The sequence below is a fragment of the Anastrepha ludens genome, chromosome 6 (assembly GCF_028408465.1).
Source record: "Anastrepha ludens isolate Willacy chromosome 6, idAnaLude1.1, whole genome shotgun sequence".
NCBI classification, from domain to species: domain Eukaryota; kingdom Metazoa; phylum Arthropoda; class Insecta; order Diptera; family Tephritidae; genus Anastrepha; species Anastrepha ludens.
The window spans coordinates 85,710,022-85,736,820 of NC_071502.1; the positions used below are offsets into that span (position 1 = coordinate 85,710,022).

At 37.1% G+C, this 26,799-nt stretch overlaps 1 protein-coding gene across 2 annotated transcripts in view; it reads left to right on the top strand.

Moving 5' to 3' along the window:
• LOC128868234 (uncharacterized) overlaps positions 1-24,992 on the top strand; it is a 137,746-nt gene extending 112,754 nt beyond the window's left edge. For both annotated transcript variants that reach the window (XM_054110079.1, XM_054110080.1), the window contains exons 8-14: positions 1,408-2,667; positions 7,573-7,663; positions 19,556-20,399; positions 20,623-20,809; positions 20,877-20,988; positions 24,431-24,589; positions 24,888-24,992. In XM_054110079.1, the coding sequence (XP_053966054.1) occupies positions 1,408-2,667; positions 7,573-7,663; positions 19,556-20,399; positions 20,623-20,809; positions 20,877-20,988; positions 24,431-24,589; positions 24,888-24,973 (2,739 nt within the window). In that variant the 3' untranslated portion in view covers positions 24,974-24,992. The remainder of the gene's footprint in view (positions 1-1,407; positions 2,668-7,572; positions 7,664-19,555; positions 20,400-20,622; positions 20,810-20,876; positions 20,989-24,430; positions 24,590-24,887) is intronic.
• Positions 24,993-26,799: the final 1,807 nt, after the last annotated feature.

The following is a 26,799-nucleotide window of genomic DNA, read 5'->3' on the forward strand; positions in this document are numbered from 1 at the left end:
TTAAAACGAAATGAAATAAAATTAAATTAAATAAAACAATAGATATAAAACAAAATAAAATGAACATATGTGTTATACGTTAAAATTAAAATTAAAAAGAATTGAAATGAAATAAAATAAAATAAAACAAAATAAATAAAATAACAAGTAAGAAAAGAAGGGAAATTAAATCAAATGAAATAAAATAATATAACATAAAAAAAATAAGAAAAAAATTAGTATAACATCGAAAAACAATAAAGTAATATAATATAAAAAAATAGATATAATAAAAAAATAATCAATAAATGCAATAAAATAAAATTAAACAAATTACTAAATGAAATTGAAATAAAATTGAAAAAGTTAAAAAATAAAAAAATATAAGAAAACTAAAGAATTAAACAAATTAAATAAAAAACAATAAAAGATTGAACGAACAAAATATACAAAAAAATGTTAAAAAATATAAAAAAATCTAAAAAAATGTAAAAAAATATAAAAAATATATAAAAGAATAAAAAAAAGAAAAATTTAAAAATGTAGATTAATATAATATAAATACTAAATATAAAAAAATATTAATTATAAAACAAATATTAAATATAAAAAAATATTAAATATAAAAAATACTAAATATAAAAAAAGTATTAAATATAAAAATACTAAATATGCAAAAAATATAAATAATAAAAGCATGTCAAGGGAAAAAACTTAAATAAAATTGAAATAAGTAAAATAAAATAAATAAAAACTAATAAATAAAAAATAATAAAACAAAATAAATTAAAATTAAATAAATAAAATTAAATAAAGAAATAATAATAAAACAAAACAAATTAAAATTAAATAAATAAAATAAGATCAAATATAATAAAATAATATAATAATACAATATCAATCAATTAAAATAAGTTGAAAATACGTAATGTAAAACTAATATTAATTAAAATAAGAAATAACCAGGATCGTAACTGAAATAAAATAAGAAAGAAAATCAAATGAAAACCATAGCAACATATAACAGTAAATAATGAAATAAAGAAAGGAAGTTCAACTAATTTAACTTAATGGCTTCAAGCTAAAGTAAACTAAACTTTTGGTACGATTCGATCAACTCGATAACCGAAACTAAATTAAATCAGTTGAATCGTGTTGACGTACTACAGAACTTAATAAACATATAGAAAAACTACGTGGCAGTTAAAACTTTTCAACTACTCTTTATACCCCACACGGCAACAAAAAATGTAACGCTCTATCGTCGCTTTCTCTCTTTAACACAATATTTCACATTTAATCGTATTCCAAACACTATTTCAAAATCCAACTCTTCAACTTTCTCAACAAAAAGAAAAACACGAACAAATAATAAAAAAAAACAACTACAACTACCGCCTGTCTCTACTATTTCACCACTTTCAACAGGATGCACCAACAATCAAATTGCAACCAACTGCCAACAACAATAAAAATACCGCAATGCTCTCGTCCACTCAGCTACACAATTTATCTGCGCCCTCTCACCACCATCATCTACACCTACATCAGCCAACACTACTCCAACATACGGCTATTACACCACAACCACAAGTCCAATCCTCTCCTGCCTTCCTCTCACTTTTGCCCCGTTCGCTGTCCTCACTGTCATTGGGCACGCGCAAAAATAAAATTGATAAAGATTTAATTACTGCGCCATTGAATAATACAACGGATTTTCTACATCAACAATATCATCATCACCAACATCACGCCAACAACAATGCGGCCACATCACCACTACCGCCATATAATATGTCACAATCGCTGCATCAACCGCAAACACAAACGCAACAACAACAACAGCATCGCAATTCAACGCAACAAGCACTCTTCTATCAGCAACAGCAGCAACAACAACAGGCGCGTCTCAAAGAAACACCAAAATCGTCAAGCTCTAAGTGCAAGAATAAATTTGCCGCACAGGCGAAAACGCACAGCATACAAGAAGACATACCGCCACCGTTGCCACAACGCAATCCGCCGCGTCAGTTGCAACTAGACAATAACGGTAATGCAGGCGGCGTCATGAGTAATAGCAGCAGCAGCAACAATGCATCGTTATTCGCACCGATTTCCGATCTAGACCTGGCCGGTAGTCCGCAAGGCAAATCGCCACAACCTACTTTGCCGCCACCGCCCACTGCGTCACAGTCTTGCGCAGCGGCAGCAGCGTCCTCATCAGCAGTGGGACAAAAGAAACGCTCCAAAGCTAAGACGAAAGCGCTCTCCGATCCGAAGATGTCAACGCAAATGTTCCTACAAATGGAGACGGCAGTTGGCGCCAATGCTTCGGGCGCAGCAGCTGATAGTGGCAACTCTGAAACAGATTGTATACCACCACCGCTGCCACCGCGTCAACCCGGCATGCTGGAAGAGTCGCCGCACAGAGGCAGTTTTTCGAATTTGAATGTTGCTGGCCAAGGTGGCAATGGAGCTGGTGGTGCACCACGGCCGCCACCCAACAGCATCGACACGCTGCTCAATTATCCGCTTGTGGCCACATGCACACCAGTGCATCGAGACAATATGGCAGCGGCTTTTCCGCTCTCACAGCGACCCAATATCGTACAACAATTGCAGCAACACCAACAGCAGCAGCAGCAACTGCAGAACAGCAATAGTTGTGCGGGAACGGCAACAGCAGCTGTAAGTAGTCAAGGGCGTTACACCAAACCTAAAAAGAGCAAAAAATAATAAAAATTGAAAGCCAAATGCCATAAGAAAGCTGCACGTAGTCAGAGATCGGATGTTTGTTTTTGGTTTGGGATGGTATTCGTAGCTTTAGCGACGCGCTTGGTAACAACAACTACTACCATGTACTACTCGGTTTACTCTCTTCCTCATGCACTCAAAAATACACATACACCAAATTCACAAGAGCAACCAGCAGCTGCGCGCTTTGGCTGAAAACTCTGCTATTACTACTACTACTACTACAGCAACTGCGGCTTTGGTGGACTTTTTTTAACCAGCGTGGCTCTATCGTATTTTTGTATTCGTATTTTTTGGCTGTAGTATGAAAAAAAAGAAAAAAAACTAACCGTGGGTTTTGGAAAAGAATTGTAATTACTCATAGCGTTGATTGTTGCTGATCAATTGGCAATGAAAATTGGCTATAACTAATTGATATGTAGTTAACTAATCCCACTCACAAACCATAATCATTAGCCATAATTTGTGTAATTTGTATATAACAGTTATCTAGTAACATAATTTGTACATATTTTTATTAACGAACACACAACACTACCTTCACTGAAGAAGTAATGCATGCAAAGGAGGTATTTTTCTTAGAAGAAGTCTGTTTGTTGATACACAGTTGGCCAATTCATCGACCTCTTTTTACATTCTTCAAAAATCTTTGAGGTATGTTTTGCGTTCTCCAGAACCTATAGTGCAGCCTGACTGAACACGCCCTTGGGGGCATCCTTATTTGTTCCTGGCGGTAATTAGTTCGTCACTGTTCTCATCATTTCAGTATAGTTGTGGTTAATTTAAGAAGATATACTCAGGCTTATTAGTTTTGTCAGACATCCAAAATGGATTTTAACGGTAAGCAATAAATATATGCTTCCTGGTTTACGCAATGAGGTGTGTGCGCACTTAAGGTGCTCAAGCGGTTTCTGAAAGAATATTACTGCATAGGCCACTCCAGCTTTCTTTGAGCAAACCGACGCGTTCCAAAAAACTGTCCGACAACAATTGAACCCAACGGTATTATCAACTGGTATTGTATGGCATTTTATTACCGGAAACTAATCAGGACTGAAGAAAGCGAAGAGCTTTGGGTTACAGGAACGACAGGTGATACACACCGGATGAAGCTCCAAACATGCCAAAATATTGCTAGCAAGATTGCGAAGGGATGCTTCTTATAAAGGAGTATAACACTATGCTCAGCAACAACCGCTGGATCTCACCGTATACGGGCAAGCTATTAATGACATTCACTGAGTGTACGTCGTTAATGGAGGCCAACCACAACCTATCATAGACAAGGCGCTTTAGCGACCCCACATCGCGTTACTTGTTGCCATAGTTATTTTCCAGATATTGCAGAGTTACGTAAGGTTAGGTTAGCCAGGTTGCTTGTCTAAGAAAATACACTCGGTGGCCCTAAGGCCCATTGTGATACCTGCATTTGATTTCCTTCCCCTAACTAAGTTGCTTAAACCACTTAGAGCTGTTTAAGAAGGTGTCTAGTCCCCCCAGTGAGACATTTTGCAAATTTCTAGGTCTTCAAAGAAATATTCGCCAAGATATTTGGCACGGCTTCTTTGAAGTGCAGAACATTCACAGAAGTGTTGTACCGACTCAATTTCTTCTATTTCTTCTTCATCCCCATTGTGAGATAGACCCATTATTTTGGCTAGGGTGCCAATAGTACAGTGCACAATTAAACTCCTACCTATCTGGAACTGGCCCCGAGTTACTCAACATATGTCCCACTTGTAAAATAATCCCCATGACACCAATCATTTCTTCACTTGCCTCTGTGGTTCAACCTCCTCTAAACAGTCTAAGAAATGCCTGATGGGCTAATAGACCTTGGCTACAACAAAATTTTTCTGTCTTTTTAAAATACCTGTAATGCGCTCTGAACATGAAGTACGGAAAACACATTCACATTTACAGCGCAGAATGCTGAGTAGACCCTCTGAGTGTTGCTTCGAGTCTCTATGAAGCAAAATAAGATTCTCAGCATTTTCTATGCCAAAGATGAACAAAGTCCACTACTGTTTGCATAGTCTACCTAAGTTTTTTTAGTCTTCCTTCTTCCAAATACTTAAGTCTTTTGCTTGAACTATAATAGGTTTAAAATTATCTGTTTAGGTTTTGTTTTTTGCTTTGAAACCTTTTTTGATCAGTGACACAGTGTCGAAACTAGCAAACCTTCGTATAACGCCGGCGTGGCTCTCTCATATACGGGAGAAGTTCTAAATGCTCTTGGTGATGAGATAAAATTTCTAGAATGACAGATAAGCAGCTACCCTAAAAACACACCCCTCGGTATGTGTTCCGACCATGTTTTGATGAAAAATTACGTTTATGAGGCTAATTCCAGGAACAGGGTTGGCAATTAGGGCAGAAAACTTTAAAATTCAGTTTACATAAGTGACACTATCTTTAAATTCGCTTAGTAAAATGATTATAGGTTAGGATATTAAAAAGAGTATCAGATATTAAAAAAAATGTATAGGATATTAAAAAAAGTATAGAATATTAAAAAAAGCATATTAAAAAAACTATAGGATATTAAGAAAAGAGAAATCGTAATTTTTATTTACATTTACGAAAATATATTTTTCTAAAAGTTAATCTCATATCATCAGCGTCTAAATAATATCATATCGGCTCTTTCTCACCTGTAACAATCTGTCTTTAATGATAAAAAGACAGCTTTGGAGTGAATAGAGAATTGATGGATTTCATGTTTTCTAATGAAAATTAGTTAATTGTGCCAAACTCCTATTGAGAGGTGAGAAGTTCCTTCTGCTAGATTAGCGTATCGGAACATCCAAAATGGCTCGACCTATTGAGGAATTTTTTTTTATGAAGTGGTACCTTAATATATTTGACTAGGCTTACTTCGAAAAATTAGCTACTACGTTTAAGTATCGACCGGCACTAAATATAATGTTCAGACATATAAATTAATAGTTGAAGGTCAATTTTTAGTAGAACATTTGGACTCATTATTGTTTCTCATAGTGGGCTTTTTAACACTTTTTTTAGGAAGTTGCCTAAAAATCCATTTAATAAAGATTTGGTATATTTACAGTTTTCGAAAACATATTCTTTAAAAAATGTCCCTATAGATCTTCTCCGACAGAAATTTCCTGCGACCAATAACTAGGTCCACGAGCACACAAACTGCACCAAAAAAATGTAAGAGAAAAGCGTTTGGTGCTGTACCAATCTCTTCATGATGAAAATGCCAAAAAGTAGTGAATAAATAAAGTAGCATCACTAACTTTGACAATTTATCATCAAAGGAACTTCTATCACTTCAAAAATCACCTATACAGAGATTTTCTAAACGCAGCAGTGGACTTACAGAGATTTATTAAGAATTAAGACTTAATGGGTCCTAAGCCTTTCTGTGGACTTACAAATGTCCACATCAACGAACTTCTCAGGAACACTGACGAAATTCTATCGGCCAGCGACAAGTGAAACAATTCTTAACGCCGAACAGAGGAATTTCTGATAAACTACTTTCACTCAGCAGAGTAGACTTAAGACGTTTCTAACTGGTTACTTTGCGGGCCACTGTAGGCTGCGATATCATTCAAACAAAATTGGTCTTATCTGACGATTCTGTGAAATGAACACTGAAAATTCAGAACACATTCTTTGTAAATGTCCTGCACTAGGCAGAAAACGTCTACACACACCACCTTGGCAGTACTGCCTTTAGGATAAAAAATTCAATAATTTGTCTGTTGTGATATAGTACTGCCGTGCCTCCATATAAATTATGAAACAATAAACCCCAAAATGCGCTAAAATAAATAAAAAAAAGTACTTTAAAATATAGGGTACCTCAGCAGGCTTTGTCCCAATAGATCAGTGCCTAATAATAATAATAATAATAATAAGAAAGCCTTCAATGCATTACAAAACTACTGGATTATAAATATGAAGAATAATAAAATATTTATTTACTAATAAAAAAAAATGTATAAAACTAACACTTGTAAATCCTAGACCTTTTGAACTAACAAACATATTGTATAAGCACGTAGAGCAAGCCAATCCATACATACGCACGTCTCACACCCCCACAGTTCACGTAAACACACAAATACACACACACATTAATTACACAAAAGTACAAACATCCCCACAAGAATCCCTATTCGCTATTCACTCTTCGTCACTCATAAATTCATTGAACCCGAAATATTACCAAAACTTTATCGGTTCCTGATTCTCATTCCCTTACCTTTCCAAAAACTCTCGCACAGCCGTATTTTCATTTTGATATTCTCTTTAAAAACAACTTTTTTGCCAGTCTAAGAGTCCTTTCATATTTTACATTTCCACCCAACTAATTCATACTTGCATTTCCTTTGCCTTTGTTTGGAACAATTACACAGCAAAGTGCTATAATATTTAACTATGTATTAGAAAAATAAGAAAAAACGAAAAAACACTGTAAATATTTGACACTAGCGCCTCGAATAAACGGGATTTTAATAAGCTGCCCTTAGTTGCATTGCACCGAAGAAAATTTAGACTTTTGATTGCCTTTGCGCCGGATTGCATGCTCCAGTGTTACTCAGCAGTTCTCACCAACTTCCGCCCATCTCCTACCCTTTCCGTTATATCCTGCTCTTAGACGTTTTATTAATTGACTTTAGCGCGTAGTGTCCCCTCTACCCAAATCTCCTCTATTTCTATTCCGTTTTTGATTAAAATAGTTTGTAATTGCATGCATTGATTTTTTTGTATTTTGTATTTTTGGTAATTGGCGCTTTTATGTTTTTTACAATTACACATTTTGAAATATTGTTTTGCTAATTGTGTTTATAAAACATCTTCTAGGCTTTGGGACAAACGCCACAGAATTTGAATCATCTCAATAAGCATCGACGTGTGGTTTCATCACCAGAGAATATGCATCCCAGACATCCAGGTAAGTTGATGAATTTTTTTTTGCCTAATAGAGTTTTTTGTATTTAAACACAAATGGCGTTTAAATGTGTTGTTTTATATAATCTGGCAATGTCAAAACGTCATTCAAGGTATACATTTTTCTCCTGGTGAATTTCACGAACGAGTAACCTTTGAAAGTTTTGAGTTGGTGGTCGTCACTTTCAGTCACTTAAGTCGGTCTTAATAATCAGATAAAACAGACAGGCCTTGCGTCGCCGTTCTCCCGACAGTCGTTCAGTTATACGCTGCCGGAACGACTTGGATTTAAGTCCGGCTTGGACTGTCGCTTCAGCAGCATTCCCCAAAAAAATTATATGGAATGTTTTTTGCTGCTACAATAACAACACCAGGCAGTGCGCGCTCTAAATTCCAATCAAAATATCAGCGAGAGAAAGTACATATCGAAATACAGAAAATATCGCAGGTGCAAGAGTTTACATTCAAATGAACCAATACAGTCGATTCTATACCATTCAGGGGATTTGAGAATAACTCTGCTCATATGGTGTCGAATTTTGTGTAATGACCTTCTCTCATACACTTACAAAATTAAATTAACTCAAGAAGTAAAGCACCTTGATCATCTGGAGAGGCTAAGCCTAGCTTAAAAGAGCTCTGCAAAAATTATGCCATGCGTGTGTTGGGAAACCTAATTTATTTGCACATACAAGGTGGCGCAAAATTAATCAACCTATCGGAAGATTTATAAATTTTGCTAATGCAATTGACACTTGTGAACTACAAATAAATGTTTCCATCACTCAACATTGGATAATTCATTGTGCGCCAACTTGTGCAAACCACCTTCGGTTACTGCATTTCAATTTCCCCAGGCTCCGTAATAAACTGATAAGGAGTTGTTTTCGTCTGACCAAATGATATGCATTTGCTGCTCACCAATTTGACGTCTGTTAATCCGCGCCCACTTCAGCCATTCGATTTCAATAGATATTTTGTATGAAAAGGGAGGGACTTTTAACTTGAGGACTGGTTTTAGCATTAACTTTAACTTAATAACATTACATCTCTGATACCTACGAAATGCTTGAAGTGTTATCGAAATTCATATTGTTCGTAGAGCTATCAGCTCGGGTGATTGTATTTCTCTTAATCGTCCACAGTGGTAATCTAACTCAAAAAAAAAAAAACAAAAAAATTAAAAAAAAAAAAAATAAAGAAATAAAAATAAAAAAAAAATGAAAAAAAATTTAAAGCAAAAAAATCAAAAAAACAAAACCCCAAACCATATTTCTCAAGCATAAAAATTACTTAAAATTGCAATTTACTTAAAATTGTTTTTTTTTCCAGCATTAGTGCGAGTATGACCAAAAAATTAATAAATTAGACAACCACTCTCACTTCTCATATAAAAAAAAGTTTGATTAGCGTTTGGTAGAATGGTCACTTTTCAAAAAGGGATGTATTTTTTTTTCTGAAATTCTGAATTCTGAATTTCTGAAATTATGCAAGGGTTCTTCCAAGATGCGGCAATTCTGTATGGTGACAAATCCATTCAGTGTGAAATGAGCTTCATCACTAAAAATGATTATGCGTGAAAAGCCAGCATTGTTTGTCAAATAAATATTTCAATGTTGGCTTCAAATCTTGTGTAAATTGAATTTTGTGCAACTGCAAATTATGTATAAGGTGAAGCCAAAAAAAAAAACACAAGTCTGAGCTAAAATATAAACGACAGGAGTTTTGTTTTGATAACTTCGAGTTATTTATTGAAAATAGTCTCCTCTGGTCTCAATACACTGTTTTGGGCGATCTAAAAGCATTTCGAAAAAGTGTTTCAGGTCATTGACCGGAATGTCCTTCAGGATGTCGGTACAAGCCTTTTGGATGGCCTCTACGGACGCAAAACGTTTTCCTTTCATGGCCGAATACCATGACCAATTTTCCTAATAGGTAGAAGTCTCAGGTGGATAGTTAAAATGATTTCTAGTAAAAAAATCGGTCACAAGAGTGGATTGATGAGATGGTGCATTATCATGCAATAAGCGCCAGCTTCCTTTTTCAGGGCGAATTCGTCGAATGCATTGACGGCTTAGACCGTTGGCACGAATTCCTTGTGGGCAATTCCCTTGAAATCGTAAAAACAAATGAGCATCGACTTTATTTTTGACTTCTCGAAATGCGATTTTTTGGGTGGTGGCTCGTCTAGGGCCTTCCATTCGTCACTTTGACGCTTAGTTTCAGGTTCCTGTTGGAAACACCACGTTTCATCACCAGTTACAATGTTGTAAAGGAAGTTCTCGTGCATAGACCTTTTATAAGCCCAAATGATCAGTTAAAATGCGATAAATCGATGTTTTGGATATATTCAACTCCGATTCTCTGAAATTCAACTATGATTTCGGTTCATTTTTGATAAATTTACGAACAATTTCGATAGAGTTTTCGGTGATTACTGATTTTGGACGGCAATTATGTTCATTGTCATTTATGTCCTCACAACCATCTCTGAAACGTGTAAACCACTATTGAACTCTGGCACGAGATAAACAATCATCGCCATACAATTTTTTCATCAATTCAATTTTAAAACAAAATTCGATATTAGCTCTTTGTTCGAAACTCATTTTTGTACTGATGACATAAACATACTGACACTTTAGACGCAATAACTTCGCTTCCACTGAGCCGAATGTCACCAAGTTCTCACTGGAAGTCAGCTAGGGATGTAACTTCCAACGTACTAACTCTTTAAAAAGATGGTGCCATCAAAAACATTTTTATGACGCCAGTCTTGTTTATTTTGGACTTCACCTTGTAGAATTCGCCCATTAGTCGATACGTGGATGCCTAATTGTTGAGTACGTCGAGATATCGATGTTGAAGGTTGTTCAGCAACATTTAGCGCTACAGCAGCAATATTCTGAACAGAATGATTTAATTTGTGGTCTTCCAGTCCTTTTTCTATCCTCGACAGAACTAGTTTCTTGAAATTTTTTCATCGACCGATCTTTCGACCGACTCATTCGGACTATAAAAAGAAAAAAAACGAACTTTTCTATTTGCTGTTCTCAAAGATCGAACGTTTTCAAAATAAGTTTCAATAAGTTTAACGAGTTTTTCCGTCGTGTAAAATTGCACCTCTCTCTACTTGACAAATATCAAAGATAAAATAAAAAAGTGACCGTCTAGGAATTATTGACCACTGACATCTAGGCGTCACTTTTGAAAGACCCTTTATATGGACATTTGTTAAAGTTTGTTTTTGTTTTAGAATGATATAAAAATGAAATGCTGCCTTTATAAGAATTTATAAATATCACAAAATATTAAATACCTTCATAGTATAAGTATATATACTTGTATTATTTTAACTTCATATGGTAAAGTTTTAAAGTGCTTCTAACCTAATCGAATTTGAACTAAAAATTAACGAAATCGAATATTTTAACTTTCACACTTAATGCTTTTAGACCCTAGAGTGTCAAATTGATAAACAAGGATTCGCAGTTTAGTGTAACTTAAACAAAATTTAACAATTTAGAGACCACATAAAATAAAATAAAAATGAAATGAAATAGAATAAAAATAAAATGAAATAGAATAAAAATAAAATGAAATAGAATAAAAATAAAATGGAAATAAAATAAAATAAAAATTAAATAAAATAAAAATGAAATAATATAAAAAAAAATTATAAAAAAAACTGCTGCTCCCTGTTCAATGTGCCTTAACGACAAAGCTTTCTCAGAAGGCCACGCAAATGCCTTCAAATCAATTTAAACACTAACAACAACCGAAGTGAAAATTTAAAGTTTTAATTTAACGTTTTTTCCAAAATTATTGGTATCGGTGCAATCTCTTAACTTATGATGGGGTAAATAATATTTTGCACTCTTATGCCTCGGGAGGAACCCTGGAACACCTATTTTGCCACTGCCCTGTACCTAGCAGAACACGAATAAACTACTTAGGTTCTGCATCATTTTCAACATTAAAAAGTGTGGCAGATCAAAAAAGTAGCAGCCTACATACATAAATTATCCAAACTGCGTATCAAAGAAAAATATAAGATAAACTCTCCATACTAACACTTCGAATTACTTTGGATCAATTCCTGGGCTATGTGCGATCTAGAGGATCAACCAAGTTTAACCTAATCTCACCTATGTCTGGAATAGAAAAGCAAAGGCTAAAGCGATTTAAAACAAACAAAAAATCACTCCACCCTAATGCACACATGTAACTCCTTATGGTGTACCACAATAAGCAAATACCACCTCGAAACTATGGGAGACAACTCTAAATGGTCCGAATTGTCTGAAATTGTCGTAATGGCCATGCATGCTTTCACATTCTTTGTAACAGTTGCTTACTATGGTGTGCCCCACTGTTGCCACTAATTTGTGAGAAAATCCTATACTTGACACTTTTACTTTTTCTATTTTGAGCCCAGTGAAAACCCTTAGTATAGTTTCTTCTCGTTTTGTAATATCTTAATTTGCTTCATTCTTGCCAATTTGTTTTATTCGTACACTTACAGCCATTAAAGTAGCTCGCTGCTCGCTATCTCTGGGCTCTGCTCTAACGCTTGGCGAAACGAAGAGGTCTAATGCTTTCATTTAAGATCTTGACCGTTTTCGTTTCTCCTTCACCATGTCGATATGTATGTAGCTTCTATTGCACGCTTTTCTTTTATTATTTATTATCTCCCCACTAAAATGCATTGTGCGATAAAGTGCATTATGATTTCTTTTAATTTATCTGCTTTTTTGTTAATTTTCATTTTCAATTTTATTTTTTATTTATTTTTGCTTCACTTCACATCAATTCCATTTGCCAATATAACACAAATGGTCTTGATTCACCCAACTTATCTGAGCATTCCAAAGTACTGACTGAAAAAATTAAAATGTTGAAAGGGAATTGATCAGCACAAGATTTGCACGCTACGAGTACGAGTACCGCACAGATTTGCCAAAGCAGAGCAGCGGCTTCCTCTATCTTGGCGCCAACTACACAACTATGTAAATGTGCGATTAACCGAAGCGCCATCTGTTTTAATACTCTGAATGCTGATGATAGAATGAGAAGGTACATAAATATGTATGCACATTAGGCCGGGTCGATTTGTGGGGAGGCAAAACAATCGCCCATTGCTCTGTGAAAATCATATTCTAGGGATCAAAATAAGAAACTTTGCCGAAGGAACCATACCTCTAAAACGAATTCTGATGTCCCCCAATTTGGGTCCTCCGTCAGCTCTCCGATGGTTAATTTACGGTTATTGATCAACTTTTTTCATCTTCTTTTCTTTCATCACTTTATTGAAGTTTTCATCAGTTTTCGATGGCGACCGCCGGCCGCTATGTTCGTCATCCTGTTTGTTGGACACCATTTTTTCGTCCTATCGATATAATCAATAGAAAAGCAAATTTTAGGGAGCTAATTGGTTGCTCAAGTCGTTAGCTATATAAGAAATATATGGCAATCTAACAAAAAAAAAGAACATCAAATCGGTTGACGTACAGCATCACCTAGCGGTTTATCTGATCTTCCAAAAATATAAACTACTTCCATAAATCTGCGTTTGGAGCGAAAAAAAAGAAATACAAGTTTTTAGATCTGATTCTGGTATATTCTGACTCAAGGCACAACTAAAGACCCAGCTGATGTGTGCTAGATGCCACCTTCAGCCACAGTTTATAAGGGACCCTAACTCTTCTCCCCACTATGATGAGTTGGATAGCCTGAATTGCAAATTCGCAATCACTTTAAAAAGGTTTAAAAAGGTTCCCTTGTTTCACCTTTTTAGCAACTACTTTTCTTTATATACGAGATTATAAACACGGTTTTACTCTCACCATGATGTAATGAGCAGCCCAGAGTTGTGTTCAGGGCATAAATTACAATGGAAATCAGTCGCATGTAAATACTTAAAAAAAAAATCCACCTGTAGCTTTTCACAATAGGCTTCATATGCCAGGTGTTCAAATTTTATAATTCTTGCCCACCAAATGAAACTCCATAGCTTTGCTGGCTGGCATCTATGTAATTTCATACATATGTACTTATACAAGGCGAAGTCCAAAATAAACAAGACTGGCGTCATAAAAAAGTTTTTGATGGCGCCATATTTTAAAGAGTTAGTGCGTTGGAAATTACATCCCTAGCTGACTTCCAGTGAGAGCTTGGTACCAATCGGTATAGTGGAAGTGAAGTTATTGCGTCTAAAGTGTCAGTATGTTTGTGTCATCGGAGCTTACGAAAGATCTGTGCACGTTTCATTCCGCACAAGCTAACTGAGAAACAAAAATTGCTCCGAATTGAACATTCGAAAGACCTCATTAAAAGGGCGGGAAAAGTCGAGAACTGCGTTCACAAAATTGTAACTGGTGATGAAACGTGGTGTTTTCAACAGGAACCTAAAACTAAGCGTCAAAGTGCCGAATGGAAGGCCCCAGACGAGCCACAACCCAAAAAATCGCGTTTGGAGAAGTCAAAAATCAAGTCGATGCTCATTTATTTTTACGATTCCAAGAGAATTGTCCACAAGCAGTTCGTGCCAACGGTCCAAACCGTCAATGCAATTTTCTATCTTGGCGTTTTGAAGCGTTTGTTGCATCGCATTCGTCGAATTCACCCTGAATACCGCGATAATGCATCATTTCAATGACTGATTTTTTGACTATAAATCGCATTTTTACCATCAATCACTCACCATATTCACCGGATGTGGCTCCCTGTGACTTCCACCTATTGGGAAAATTGCATTTGACCGTGAAAGGAAAACGTTTTGCATCCGTAGAGGCCATCCAAAAGGCTTGTATCGACATCCAGAAAGACATTCCGGTCAATGACCTGAAACAGTTTTTCGAAAAGCTTTTAGATCGCGCAAAACAGTGTATCGAAGCCGGAGGGGACTATTTTCAATAAATAACTCGAAGTTATCTAAACAAAGCTCCTGTCGTTTCTATTTTAGCTCAGTCTTGTGCATTTTGGACTTCACCTTGTATATCTATGTACACATGCTTACATAGTACTAATGTGTGCATATAGTGTAGGGGTACATTCATAAGTTGGTACACATATCAACAACATTTAGTCATTGGTCCAACGGTTTGTGGGCGATCATCTTCCGCTGTAAAGTAAGTCGACAGATACTGTTTTTGTTTTCTTTCACAATTTCCTACATTTAAACTGATATTTTTCCATCTGTTTGGCTTTGCTTCTTTTTGCAACAAGCGTGCAACTATGAATTAACCCTTTATATGCCAAATTGGCAATAATTTGAAATTAATGTCAAGGGGGATTAGTTTGGAAAAAAAGTTTCTAAAAAATTAATAATGTTTTAAAAGAACTGAAAGTTATTAATTTTTTAATTACTTTAGAGCATTTTTCACAATTTTTTTTGTATGATTATCGTAATCATAAATTCCTAGAGTTCCAGTGTGGAGCATAAGCCGCAGCTTGTATGATGCTTCATTGAATTTTGATAATTCCCGGGGTGCCATTTTTCTATTGTACATAAATTGGACAGTAACTGATTCGATCTTGCCTTTGATTTGAATACCAGCTTTATTCTTGATGATAGAATTATATCAAAGTGAGTACATGAAAGTGACTAGCGGGAGTTAAGCTTCTACCCTCAGCCATAATGATTCATAATGGAGATCTATTAGAATTGTGCATGACTCTCTTCCTGTATTGTCCCTCCAAGGTTTTTATTACCTACATATGCCAGAATACTCTGTCTTTAGTATGATGCGGATCTTCCAGTAAGACACTATCTTATCAGCACGTCCACAGCCTTGGAAATACATACCAAACTTCAATATGTTTTTGGGTTTTCCTTCACCAATCACCTACACCGTATAATTACACCAGCGCTCACATTTTTCATTTACTGATATTTCGTAAGTTCTTATCCCAGCACTGCCAAGTGATGGTTAGATGGTAGACGTGCTGTCTGAGAGACACATCCCAGACTCAATTAGCACAAAAGGTGCCATTTTGGTACACCACTAGTAGACCCACTGCCGGTATTTAGTCAAACCATTTTGATTTGGCTATAAATCTGCCTATGTCATCAATTTTCTTTCGTGCAATTTCTACCAAGTTGTTTATTGAGAATTTCCCCCGGCATTGTATGTTGTAGAACATCCAAACTTGGGCACTCACACAGATAGTGGAATTGCAGCTTCTACATCTATCTCCCGTTTGTAGACGCTTCGGGGGCAGCCCACTGCTACCACTTCGGATACTCTAGAGGAAACCCCTTGTTTTGCTAGCTCAGCTCTCTCATTTCCTTCTATGTTGCCATGGCCAGGTTCCCTGATGAGACTGCCGTCTGTCGTGCTTGCTAAAGCATTTAATTCTTCTTGGCATTGTCTGATGATTTTTGAATTGCTTGTTGTTGGTGGTGCTTGACTATCTGAAAATATAAGTGCTTCTGATAGTTGTTGTGGATGATATCTGAATATCCTGCAAGCTTCCCTTGGCCAAGACAGAATTTGGGTTGCTGATATAAGCGCATAAGCGTTCTCCATACATGTTTGTGGAATGCTGCTAAGTTAGCACTTTTTAGCCTGATATAAATCCGTGTCGTTCCGATATCGTAGAACCATCTGTCGTAGCTGATCCTATAGGTCGGATTTAGCCATGAAAATCGTGTCTCTGGAAAAGCGGCAATGCATTCGTCTTGACAGCTCCTCGGCTTACTATGCTCTAGTTAGTTTTAGTTTAATAAACTCTTAAGCCTGGAAAACAATCGCAAAGTCTGTAGGATAAAAGAAGTCTGAGAAAACGTCAGCACCAACTCTATGTTTCATTTGGAAGCGGTTCCAGACAGACAAATAAAATTTCGTATCCCTTCGGAAGAAGACTAACAAAAAGTTTGTGGAATTTTGTTTCAGGCTGTGTATGATTACTGGCAGGGCAGGATAGTGTTGGTTGAAGACAAGTTGGGTCCTTCCACGTGCTCCGTTCATCGGAAATGCTATAACTGTCTGAGCAAATATTTGCTCCGGATTTGTGAGCATAGATCGTTCGAAAAGATACCGTAGCCAACTTTTCTACCTAACCTAAGTTAACGTTAATGAAGTCCGCATTACTTTGGTGGAGTTTAGATTTATTCAAAGCTACAATCTAAGTTTTTGTTTGTCCTCGCCTCACTCAAGTCGAAGATCTAATGTTTCATCGATTTCAATGCACTAAATTCGATTAGTTTGTAATAAGCCATGATTTTCGATATTTTTTATAAAATTGTTACACGAGACTACAGAGGGTTAATATATTACAATTGAATTCTGCAAATATGTTTTCTCTATTCTGTTGCATGGCTACATTTCACATTTAGTTTTTCCATTGTTTTCGTGCGATTTAGGTGGACGTGTCGTTGTTTTGCTTAAAACATTTTTAGTTTTCTGACGAAAATACTGATTTATTTGAAGTTTGGAGAGTGTTGCAGAGCAGAGAGAGAGGTCAATATGTGTAAAAGTAGCGTGGGTGGAGAAGTGGGTAGGGGAACCGTCATTAAGAATAACGCAGTTCGAACTGAGTATAGCATGTTCAATTAATCGCCTTCAAGGATTAGCTGAAGGAGATTCCCAAAGGGGGCTCTAGGCGTTAAAGTCGCCGGCCAGCAAAAAGGAGCTGTGGTCAGGGGGAAGAGATTATAGATGTCGGTTGAAGTGAAGGTTTAATTGGGAGGAATATAAGCGCAAGTGACTATGATTTTATTGGAGGAAGGAATTTCTATGGAAAGGGATGAAGTACGGAGAGGGTGTTATGAGTGTTGTTCTTTTAACTAGGATGGTGATTCCTTGTTTGCAGGAGGTATTGCAAGGGAGGTTGTAGAAGTGACCGATATAAGCTTTGGGGGTATGAGCTGAAATATTGCTGGGGAGATGTGCTTCGTTTAATAGTATCACTAAGGGGTTGACTGTTTTAATTAGTAGTTCGGAATCGATTTAATTATTTAAGTAACCATTAATGTTTCATTAAAGTATGGATAGCATATTGATTATTTAAAAGAAAAGAAAGTTGTAAATATTTGTGAAGATAAGTGTATAATATAAGTATTTACTGTTCCATTATTGATGGTGATGGTGAGGTGTGGGGATGGGAGGGCGAGTTAGGGTTATGAGCAAGGGGAAAGATGGTAAAGTCGAATGGTCCATTGGAACGGGAGTTGTGGAGGAGAGGTGATGGATTGAGAGAAATGGGTGAGAAATGAGGAGGAGAAGGGGAAGGATTCAAGGCGTGAGAAGTGGGAGGAGCAGGCTGCCCTGAGTTTTCAAGAAGTTTTTCACAGGATAATGAATTATTCTTGGAGGATGATTTTATAGAATTTGTGTTGGGGTTTGAATTTTTTGTGTTTGAGATTTTTTCTAGGTTATTCATTTGTTTACATTTGTTATATTATCGTTGTTGGAAGGTGTATTAGCCACTCTGGTGAAAGGGGGGGTGGCAGATGTACAATTGAGTTTTTTTATATTTGACGTGTTGTCGTTGTTGATAGCTGTATTTGCCACTCGGGGGAAAGAGGAAGAGGCAGATGTGCTAGGAAGTTGTTTTTGTACGTGGTGGTGTCTTCTCTTATGGTACATTTATGTATAGTTTTAATTTTTAGTATTTCTTTTGAAAGGAATGGCCTTAGGTTTTTTTTTATTTCTACAACGTTTTACTTAACTCTTCTGTATTTATATATTAGATTATCTATTAGAATATATTCAGAAACAATACCATATATTAGGCCCTCTCCGTCTCACTTACACTTTTGACTCAATAAACTTGAGGCAAGTATTTGATGATGAGGGATGTTCACCTGCGCAGTTGGCACAGTATACTCTAGAGCATTCTGCAGGGGAGGGGTGGTTGGGAGGGGGGTTGCAAACCACGCAAGCGTTTGGCTGTGTGTCCTAACAGATTACCACTTTTGCAGCGCATGGGATTGGGGTAGTAGGGACGGACGTCAAGAGTTCGCCAGGCGACTTCTATTCGGTTAGGTAGTGTTAATAGCACCGCATCGGTACTTACACGGAGCCTTTGACGGAGTTTAGTGTGGCGTTAAGAGTAACTTCAACCTCGCCTGCGCCGGGAAGATATTTTGTTATTCGGCTATTTTGTGGTTTCTTCCGAGTAGTAGAAGGCTGCCATCGCGTCGTAATGAAATATTGTTTACCTCTTTGCTAATAGCTTGTATACCTTTGTATACAACAAAGCAGGAGGCGGATGTAAGTGTTTTGTTGGCGTGCAGAGACTTTATTACTAAGCACCTGGGGTCATCGTTTTTTGTTATCGGTAGTTCCGGGAAGACATCCAGCGTCGAATATTCGGGTTGTTTCCTTTTCGTTTTCTGGGCTGGAGACAATAGGGCGAATCTATTGTCTTCAAGTTTGTTGGCCCCGGGGGGCATTGTGTGAATACTGATTTAGTTGTATGTGTAGCGTATGCGATGAACACAAGAACAAATAGTGAGCTTCGAGCGATCAAACACGAACACAAAGCTTTGTTAGTTTGCGCGAAACGTTAGTGTGCGAATAATACAAAGTAGCACAAGCGGAAAAAATGCGACCGTACGGGTTAAGAGTGCGGTTGCGACTGATTACAAATATTATTAGATGCACTTGATCTGAGGTTGCATTCGGTTGTGATTGGGAATGTGAGAGGAGAATTTTATTACATAAATAATTACTCAAATCAAATAGCCCGTGCATTGATAACTGATTGTATAACTGAGGTAATACCGGACTCCATCTTCTTGTTCTACTGGGGCTTGATAGCATGTTCAAATCTCAGAATACACTTCTTAAATCTCCTTCATTATTGGTGATTTATTTTTTAGAGTTCTTTGCTTACCAACGCTGCCAACTATTCTAATCAATATTCTTCCCCATTATGCATTTTGCAGATCGAATCAACAAAACAACCTCTGGTTCCTGGGAGCTCATAGAGAAGGATGACGAAGTAACACCACCTGGCACACCACCGCCCCCGTACCTGAACATGTCCGGCGCGGAGGAGCAGCCGCAGTTGGCGCATGACAGTGCCGTCAGTGGCGGTGGCGGTATTTTCATTGAATCACATCATTTTACACCACTCGCAGGCGCAGCATCACCAACACCACCCATTACCACAACCCCCACCACGGCCAACACACATTCCAGTCGCATTTTAGCCGCACAATCGAACGCCACCCAAAAGGAGATAATCTCCATGGAGGACGAAGATGCATCCGATCAAGAGGGTCCATTCATCGACGAGAATGGCCCTTTTAACTATCTGCAACGTTTACTTGAGCCAGAGAATGTCGCCTTCTTGGCTGTCTTTCTCAACTATGTATTATCGAATTCGGAGCCGGCGCCACTACTTTTCTACCTAATCACCGGGCTATATAAAGAGGGCACGGCCAAAGATATGCGCAAATGGGCATACGAGATACATTCGACATTCCTGGTGCCGCGTGCTCCGCTCTCCTGGTATCGTAAGGATGAGTCTCTGGCGCGCGAGGTGGATAATGTGCTACAAAGCGAATTCGATAAGGTGGAAATTTTACGTAAAGTCTTTTGGAAGAGTCGAAAGTGTGCACGTGATACGATCTGTGCGCAGTTACGTGAATTCCAACAAACACGCACCGAAGGCTTGGGCACAATTTATGGGCCAACGGATGCGCAACTCGCGGATGCGCGTGGCGACAAGCAACGTGAACAGCACATCTTTGAGGAGACGTTGATGCGAAAGTTGCAGGTGTTAATGTAAGTCAAGGGGTCACAATTAATTGAGTTTGCTGAAAAATTGCGAAATTTCCAAAGTGTAATATAAAACAGATCACTATTTTTCCTTGTGAGCTGAATCGAAGAGTTAAAGTTTTTATGCTTGAAAATCTCTCAAGTCTTCTACAACTAGTCTTGGCGTGTCTTATCCTATTAATATTTGACTGATAATAATATTTTACATGTTTTCTTTATTTTATTGCAGTGAGGAGTATGAAAAAGACTTACCTATAGAGGATCCCAAGAAATTAGCACTTTGCTCGGCCTTATCAACAGTTATACATCGCATATTTATAACACGCTCGCATCCGAACAGTATTGTTGATCGTGTGCATCACTTTGTTAGTCGTGAGAAGAGTTTCAAGTCGCGTCTGATGGGCAAAAACCGAAAAGTATGCCGCCTTACTCCGGAACTTTAAATTAAATAATACATTAAAAAATATTACTTTTATTTTCCAGATGATTGTTCGTGGTCATCCATTGGTATTACGTCAATACTACGAAGTGACCCACTGTAATCATTGTCAGACTATTATCTGGGGTGTGAGTCCGCAAGGTTACCATTGTACAGGTATGTTAAAGGAGCTTGTTGAAGCTAATTGTCTTTACTTTGAAATATAAAATGAATTTAAAGATATTGGGTGTTATTTTTGGAGGTGAAGAAGCTTAAATGGATACGAAACACAAGTTAGTTTGTCTCTCGATTATGTGATTCATACGCATTTGTCTGATTGAGAATCCCTAATTCGGAAAAGTCACAGATTTCTTACTCAATTACGAAAGAAATTCGCTTTGGCGGGGAAGTATACTGGAACAGTTCCTATAACAAAGATTTCTCAGGGGAAAAAAGAATGCAAAATCTTGTCCCTGGTAGATACACAGATGTATCTAGTAATTGGGCAAGCGAATGAGTGCATATACACATATTCTGGCAAACTTTATCCCTGAAACGAGCTAAGGATCGTGTCAAATAAACCGGCAAAAAAATATTTCGTCGTATGCTGACTTACTGTTTCTTCTTGTCCGCTTAAACTCACGTTCAAAGCTCCCTGTTTTTAAATGAATTCGTGGCAAGGTGCCACTGTATGAGCCTTCTCTCACATCAACTCGCTTCACCTCGACTATCTGAGTAATATGAGCTAAAACTAAAACCGTCCTAAGACTAAATCCGATGAAACTCTGCCGTAGGTAAGTGAACTACTTCGTGTAAACAATACTTTAGCGCTGTTCGTTACTTACTGAACAGGTAGAGGTACTAGAAGAGGGCCCCTTTCTCCCAATGGTGAAGAGATCATTGTTCTTCCGTACATACAATCTGCCAGATAGAACTATACGTATTCCTACCTATCCAAAATCGATCTTATGTGGTCAGCCTTTGAGTAAGTTATAGAACGGCTCTTACCACTTCTCCACTTGCGTGCTTAACCCATCTCGCCTTAATCCAAACACGCTTTAGATCTATCTAATTGAGATTGTCTGTGTTTCACATGAAGCGACTTAGGCTTAGAATACTTACGGAGGCAGTTTATTGTAACCCAATCAAATATCGAGGCAACCAATAACATTTAATGGGCTAAATTCTTGCAATTATTATATAACAAATACCGAGACAGCCAAAAATTTGTTGTCCCCCATACATATACGGGGAGTGCTGCTGGAGTGACAGTCCTTGGCCGGATATCAAATCCGGGTCATTCCGATAACGTAGGACCGACTTTCGGCGGGAACATTAACTCTAAGAATTAGACTTTCCTATTGCTGGTAAATGAAATTGATAGGGATTTCTTAATATCTGCTTCAATTTGTGGCGTACGACTTTATATTGCCCCAAAAATGGAGCGCCTTACGGTTTTGTGATGTCGTCGTAATATCAGACGGTTTTCATCCAGAAGCTGTTTAAAGCGGTCGTTTGATACGTTTATTTAACATGTTCACTCCGAGGTGTCTCATATAGGTGTCAGCTGGGCGTTCAGGGATTAGCTTAATTCAGTTCGCTAAAGACTGGGATAGCAGGTTGTTGAATGCAGTATGGTCTATAGGAAGATCAACCTTTGTGTGACAAGTAATTTCAGGATTATAGTTACCTGCAGCTACAGTACAGATCGAAATTTTAAAAAGAGAAAATGAAATGCTGAAGAATGAATTAAACCAACTAAAAAGATAAAGGCAAGCGGAGCGTAAGGAAATAGGAAGACTTGTGAGACAAAGTAAAAAAAAAATAGGGTATTAGTAAAAGAATTATCAAAAGATGTTTGCTTCATTTCACGCGTAGTTCATTCTCCGCAACACTTTCAGTAGGCATGTAAAATATGAATTGCTGTTCGGGTCGACACACCTACGGTCGGCCTCTGTTACTTCGCACACTTTCGTTCGTCTATCCGCAAAAAACATGTCGTGGACTGTTTGAATGCTTACCTCGGTAACCACGGCGTCCTGGTCGCTCCTCATAAAAAAAGGACGTTCGCCCACGTTTAAATTCATTGAACTAATGACTGTGGCCAACTTTCCTCAGGAACGCCCTCCGTATCAAACACGGGTACTTATTGAACCTCCCACGTATATTGGAAATGCGCCTAAGTTATGTCGAAAGCCTTTTATCGCTTGCGTTTTAAATACAAACAAACAACATAGCAAGAAAGCATTGTTAGAATTAGGAAAGGATATTGAAGTGAAACTTTTTAGGCGTCGATGGACGAGCGAGAATGGAGAGTAAAATTTCAAGGCCATGGGCATTTTCGTCTGCGAGAGAGAAAAAAGATATAACGTAGAGGAAAAGGAGAGAGAGAGAGCTATACCTTATATGTATATATCCTAGATACACTTTTTCCTTGTGGTTGCTAATTTCTAGTAAGCAATAACACTGCCTACTTTTTGTCGCTTGTTTGTTGGTGCAAACTTGTAGGAAATATATTTTTGCTACCTACTTTTTGGCGTTATATTTCCTTGGTGCCTACTGTTTGGGGCGTGTTTTGGTCCCAATTTTTTTTACGTTTAGTTTTTTTTTTGGTGCGCACTTTTTGGCGCTTATTTCCGTTTCCTAGCTAGTGCTTGTGCGTACTACAAAGTGCTATCCATTTCGGAGTCGGATTTATTGATATTACCTTGCGGTTATTTGTGCCGTTGCTGCAGTCCTGGAATCGCTGCGTTTGAGCGGGTGATAAACCCTCGGAGTAGTGCGTGTTGTTCACACAGTTTGTGTCCGGCGTTTACCTACACCGGTCGACCCTTCTCAGTTTTTTGTAAATTTTAACTATTTGTTTCACTGCAAATGTTGTGAATTTATTTAGATATATATTGTTTCTCTCTCCCTCTCATTCTCTCTCTGGCCTCTCCCTCTTTGTTTGTCTCCCTTGAAAGTTTCACCTCTGTTATGTGTACTACTCTACACGCACTTTTTTTATTTTTCGAAAAGATCTCTTTAAAGTAATTGTAAGTATTGAAACTAAGTAATTTGTATTGCAAATAAGTGTGGATGTCTTTTAACTGTGATCAAATTTTAACATGGGAAGTCAGCTGGAAATATATTAGTCAAGATATTGGGTAGTGACATCATAAAAATTAATTTAAATTGTATTTATCTATTATAAAAAAGTAAATCAAAAAACTAAATTAGGAACAGAATTTAATATGTAATGCTACAGCTAAAAGTAACAGTGACAAAGCAAAGAAGAAAACAGACTCAAGTAATTACATATTAAAAAAATTTTGTTAGACTTATTTCATTACATACTATCGGTTGATACATATTTATTGTTAGGAACTCTTCTAAAGCTTGAAAATTTCGAAAGGTACTAAAAATATTCCAAAGTGTTTTCAATCTTAATTGGACATCGGCGACGCGTTTAAGGCAATTTGGTCGGGCCAGCGATGTGAAATTGTGTGGGACAAAAACCGGAAGGAAAATAAATAGTCTATCTCTATCTCTATCTCTATCTGTCTATAACTAATTAATTTTACCTTCTAATCTCTTCATATCTGTATTTAAACTACGTTTCTATTTATTTATCTTACAGACTGTAAATTAAATATTCACCGTCCTTGTTCGAAAGTGTTAGATGAGAATTGCCCAGGCCCTTTGCCACAATCGAAACGAAAAGAGCCGCATAACGATAACAAAATCAGCAAATTTATGGGAAAAATACGACCGCGAACATCGAGTGATTTTATTTCAAGTGAGTTGGCAATATTATTTTTTATTTAAAAATTGGTTCGTAGCAAAATATTATCAAGTTAATAATGGACTACAGTTAAAAGACTACAGTTAATGGTAGACTCAAGCTAATGATAGACTACATTAAAATTTGTTTTTAAAGCTTTTCGATAACACAAAGTGTTTTTTATAATCTAGACGAGCAATTTTTATTTCAAAAAGTCTTTGCGTTAATTTATAATATTTTGCGTGAATAAATATAAAATATACAAAATGAATAAGAATATAAATAAATATACCTACATATTTCTATTTTATAGTGGAAAAACGTGCCCGTCACGAGGAAGATTTTGATCCAATGGATTTTGCAAATGGTAAGCTTAGTTTTAAATTAAGTTTTAGATAAAAATATTTAGTGAAGTTAATTCCTTAGCTCCATTTCGAGTATTTAAACAACATTTCAGATTTGGTATTTAATTTTTAATGCCCGACGAACATATGTATTTCATGAGTTTCTTTCAGTCTTTGGTTATATTTGACTAATATAAATAATTCAAATATGGCATAAAAATAAAAGGCGAAAACAATATACACTTACTCCCTTACGAGAGCTTTAGGTAAGACCTGGGGAATTAAACCTAAGTTTGCTCATTGGCTTTATACTGCAGTTGTCAGGCGCATTCTTCTAAATGTTGTCTGGTAGTGAGTTATGCAAAAACAGACCTATTCTTATTTATTGAGTAATGAAAACCGCGCCATCCATGGCTTTTGACATCGTGTTACATCTGCCACCCCTTGATCTCTTCTGCAAATATTCAGCGGCCTATTCCGTTTTAAGGCTCTGAGCTCTCAGTGGAAGGCAGTCACACATGGACATTCAACCATCTTAGATATACCCGGTGATTGTGATTATCACCCTCCTATTCTCTGCTTCGAAAGGAATTCCAATGTAATTCCAATCCCTTATGCTGGGTTCAAGACCACAGAGTTATACCAGGGAACTGTAGGGATGACCAACTTGCAAGAGAAGGTACCCGTATGTCAAACATAAATAATTTTATGGGACACCTCCCGCAACTTGTAAGCTTCTTGTTATGGACAGACTAATCAATTCTGGAAATCAAAGATGGATTAGTGACAATACTTGTGAAAATGCTGGGCAAGCACGGCCAAGGCTAAACTTACGTCTATCCAAGAATATTATAGAATTGAGTAGACTTCAAATTAGGACCTTAGTAGGGCCTCTCAGAGGACATTGTCTCATAGGAAATCACGCAAGGAGATTAGATGTTTACGTGCATGATTTCTGTCGTAGCTGTAGTAATAAGGAGGAGTTGGAAACAATTCAACACTTTTTTTTTGCACATGCCCGACACTAGCCAGAAGCCGGAACCGATATTTAAGATTCCACTTCTGAACGAATATAGATGATCTATACACTTTAGGTATCAACAACCTTTTACGTTTTGTCCAAAGCTCAGTATGGTTCAATCTGAAAGGAAAAATGTAGTCCAGACCCATTTCGTGGTCTAAGTGGAATCACTGTCCCTATGTGCGATGCGGCTGCAAAAACTACCTATGTACCTACCTGTCAAGAAAGCCTTTTTACATCTGGAGTTATTAGCTTTAATTTATATGTTTTAAAAAACCCACCTAGCGTCTATAATACACCTGGTAGTCTGCTTCTCATAAAAATAATCAATTTTTGAACATCATAGATCTGGAGTATCTTGTGTCATTCCCCGAGCTTGAGCAATACTCGACTTTTCGATGTTTTTTTTCAGCTTTTTTCTTTAAATTTCCCCCACAATTTTCTATTGGGTCTTTAAACTGATGTATCCAACACTTTACTGCAAAGAAAAGAAGTCACATTTTAGCCATATGAGCTTTATTGTCCTAATAGAATTTAAACTGAGGTTTGTTGTCCACAATGAAACCAATTTTAATGCACTATTTGTCAAATGGCATTGTAGAATATTCAAATTCTGTCGTGTATCCTTGCTATAAACACCAAATCACCCATTCCCTTGCTGGATGTGGTGTACGGATGCATATCCATCCATGCTTGGCCGAAAGTTTGCCAAATTTCACTATCGGTATAAAATTCCACCTTTCCAGTGTTTTTATTGGCTGCATTCACACCCTATTGGGTCCATCGTTATAATATCATCTCTCATAGTCTCATCGCAGAATATCACATCATCTCAGTAGCTGGTGAAGCTAGGAAGGTTC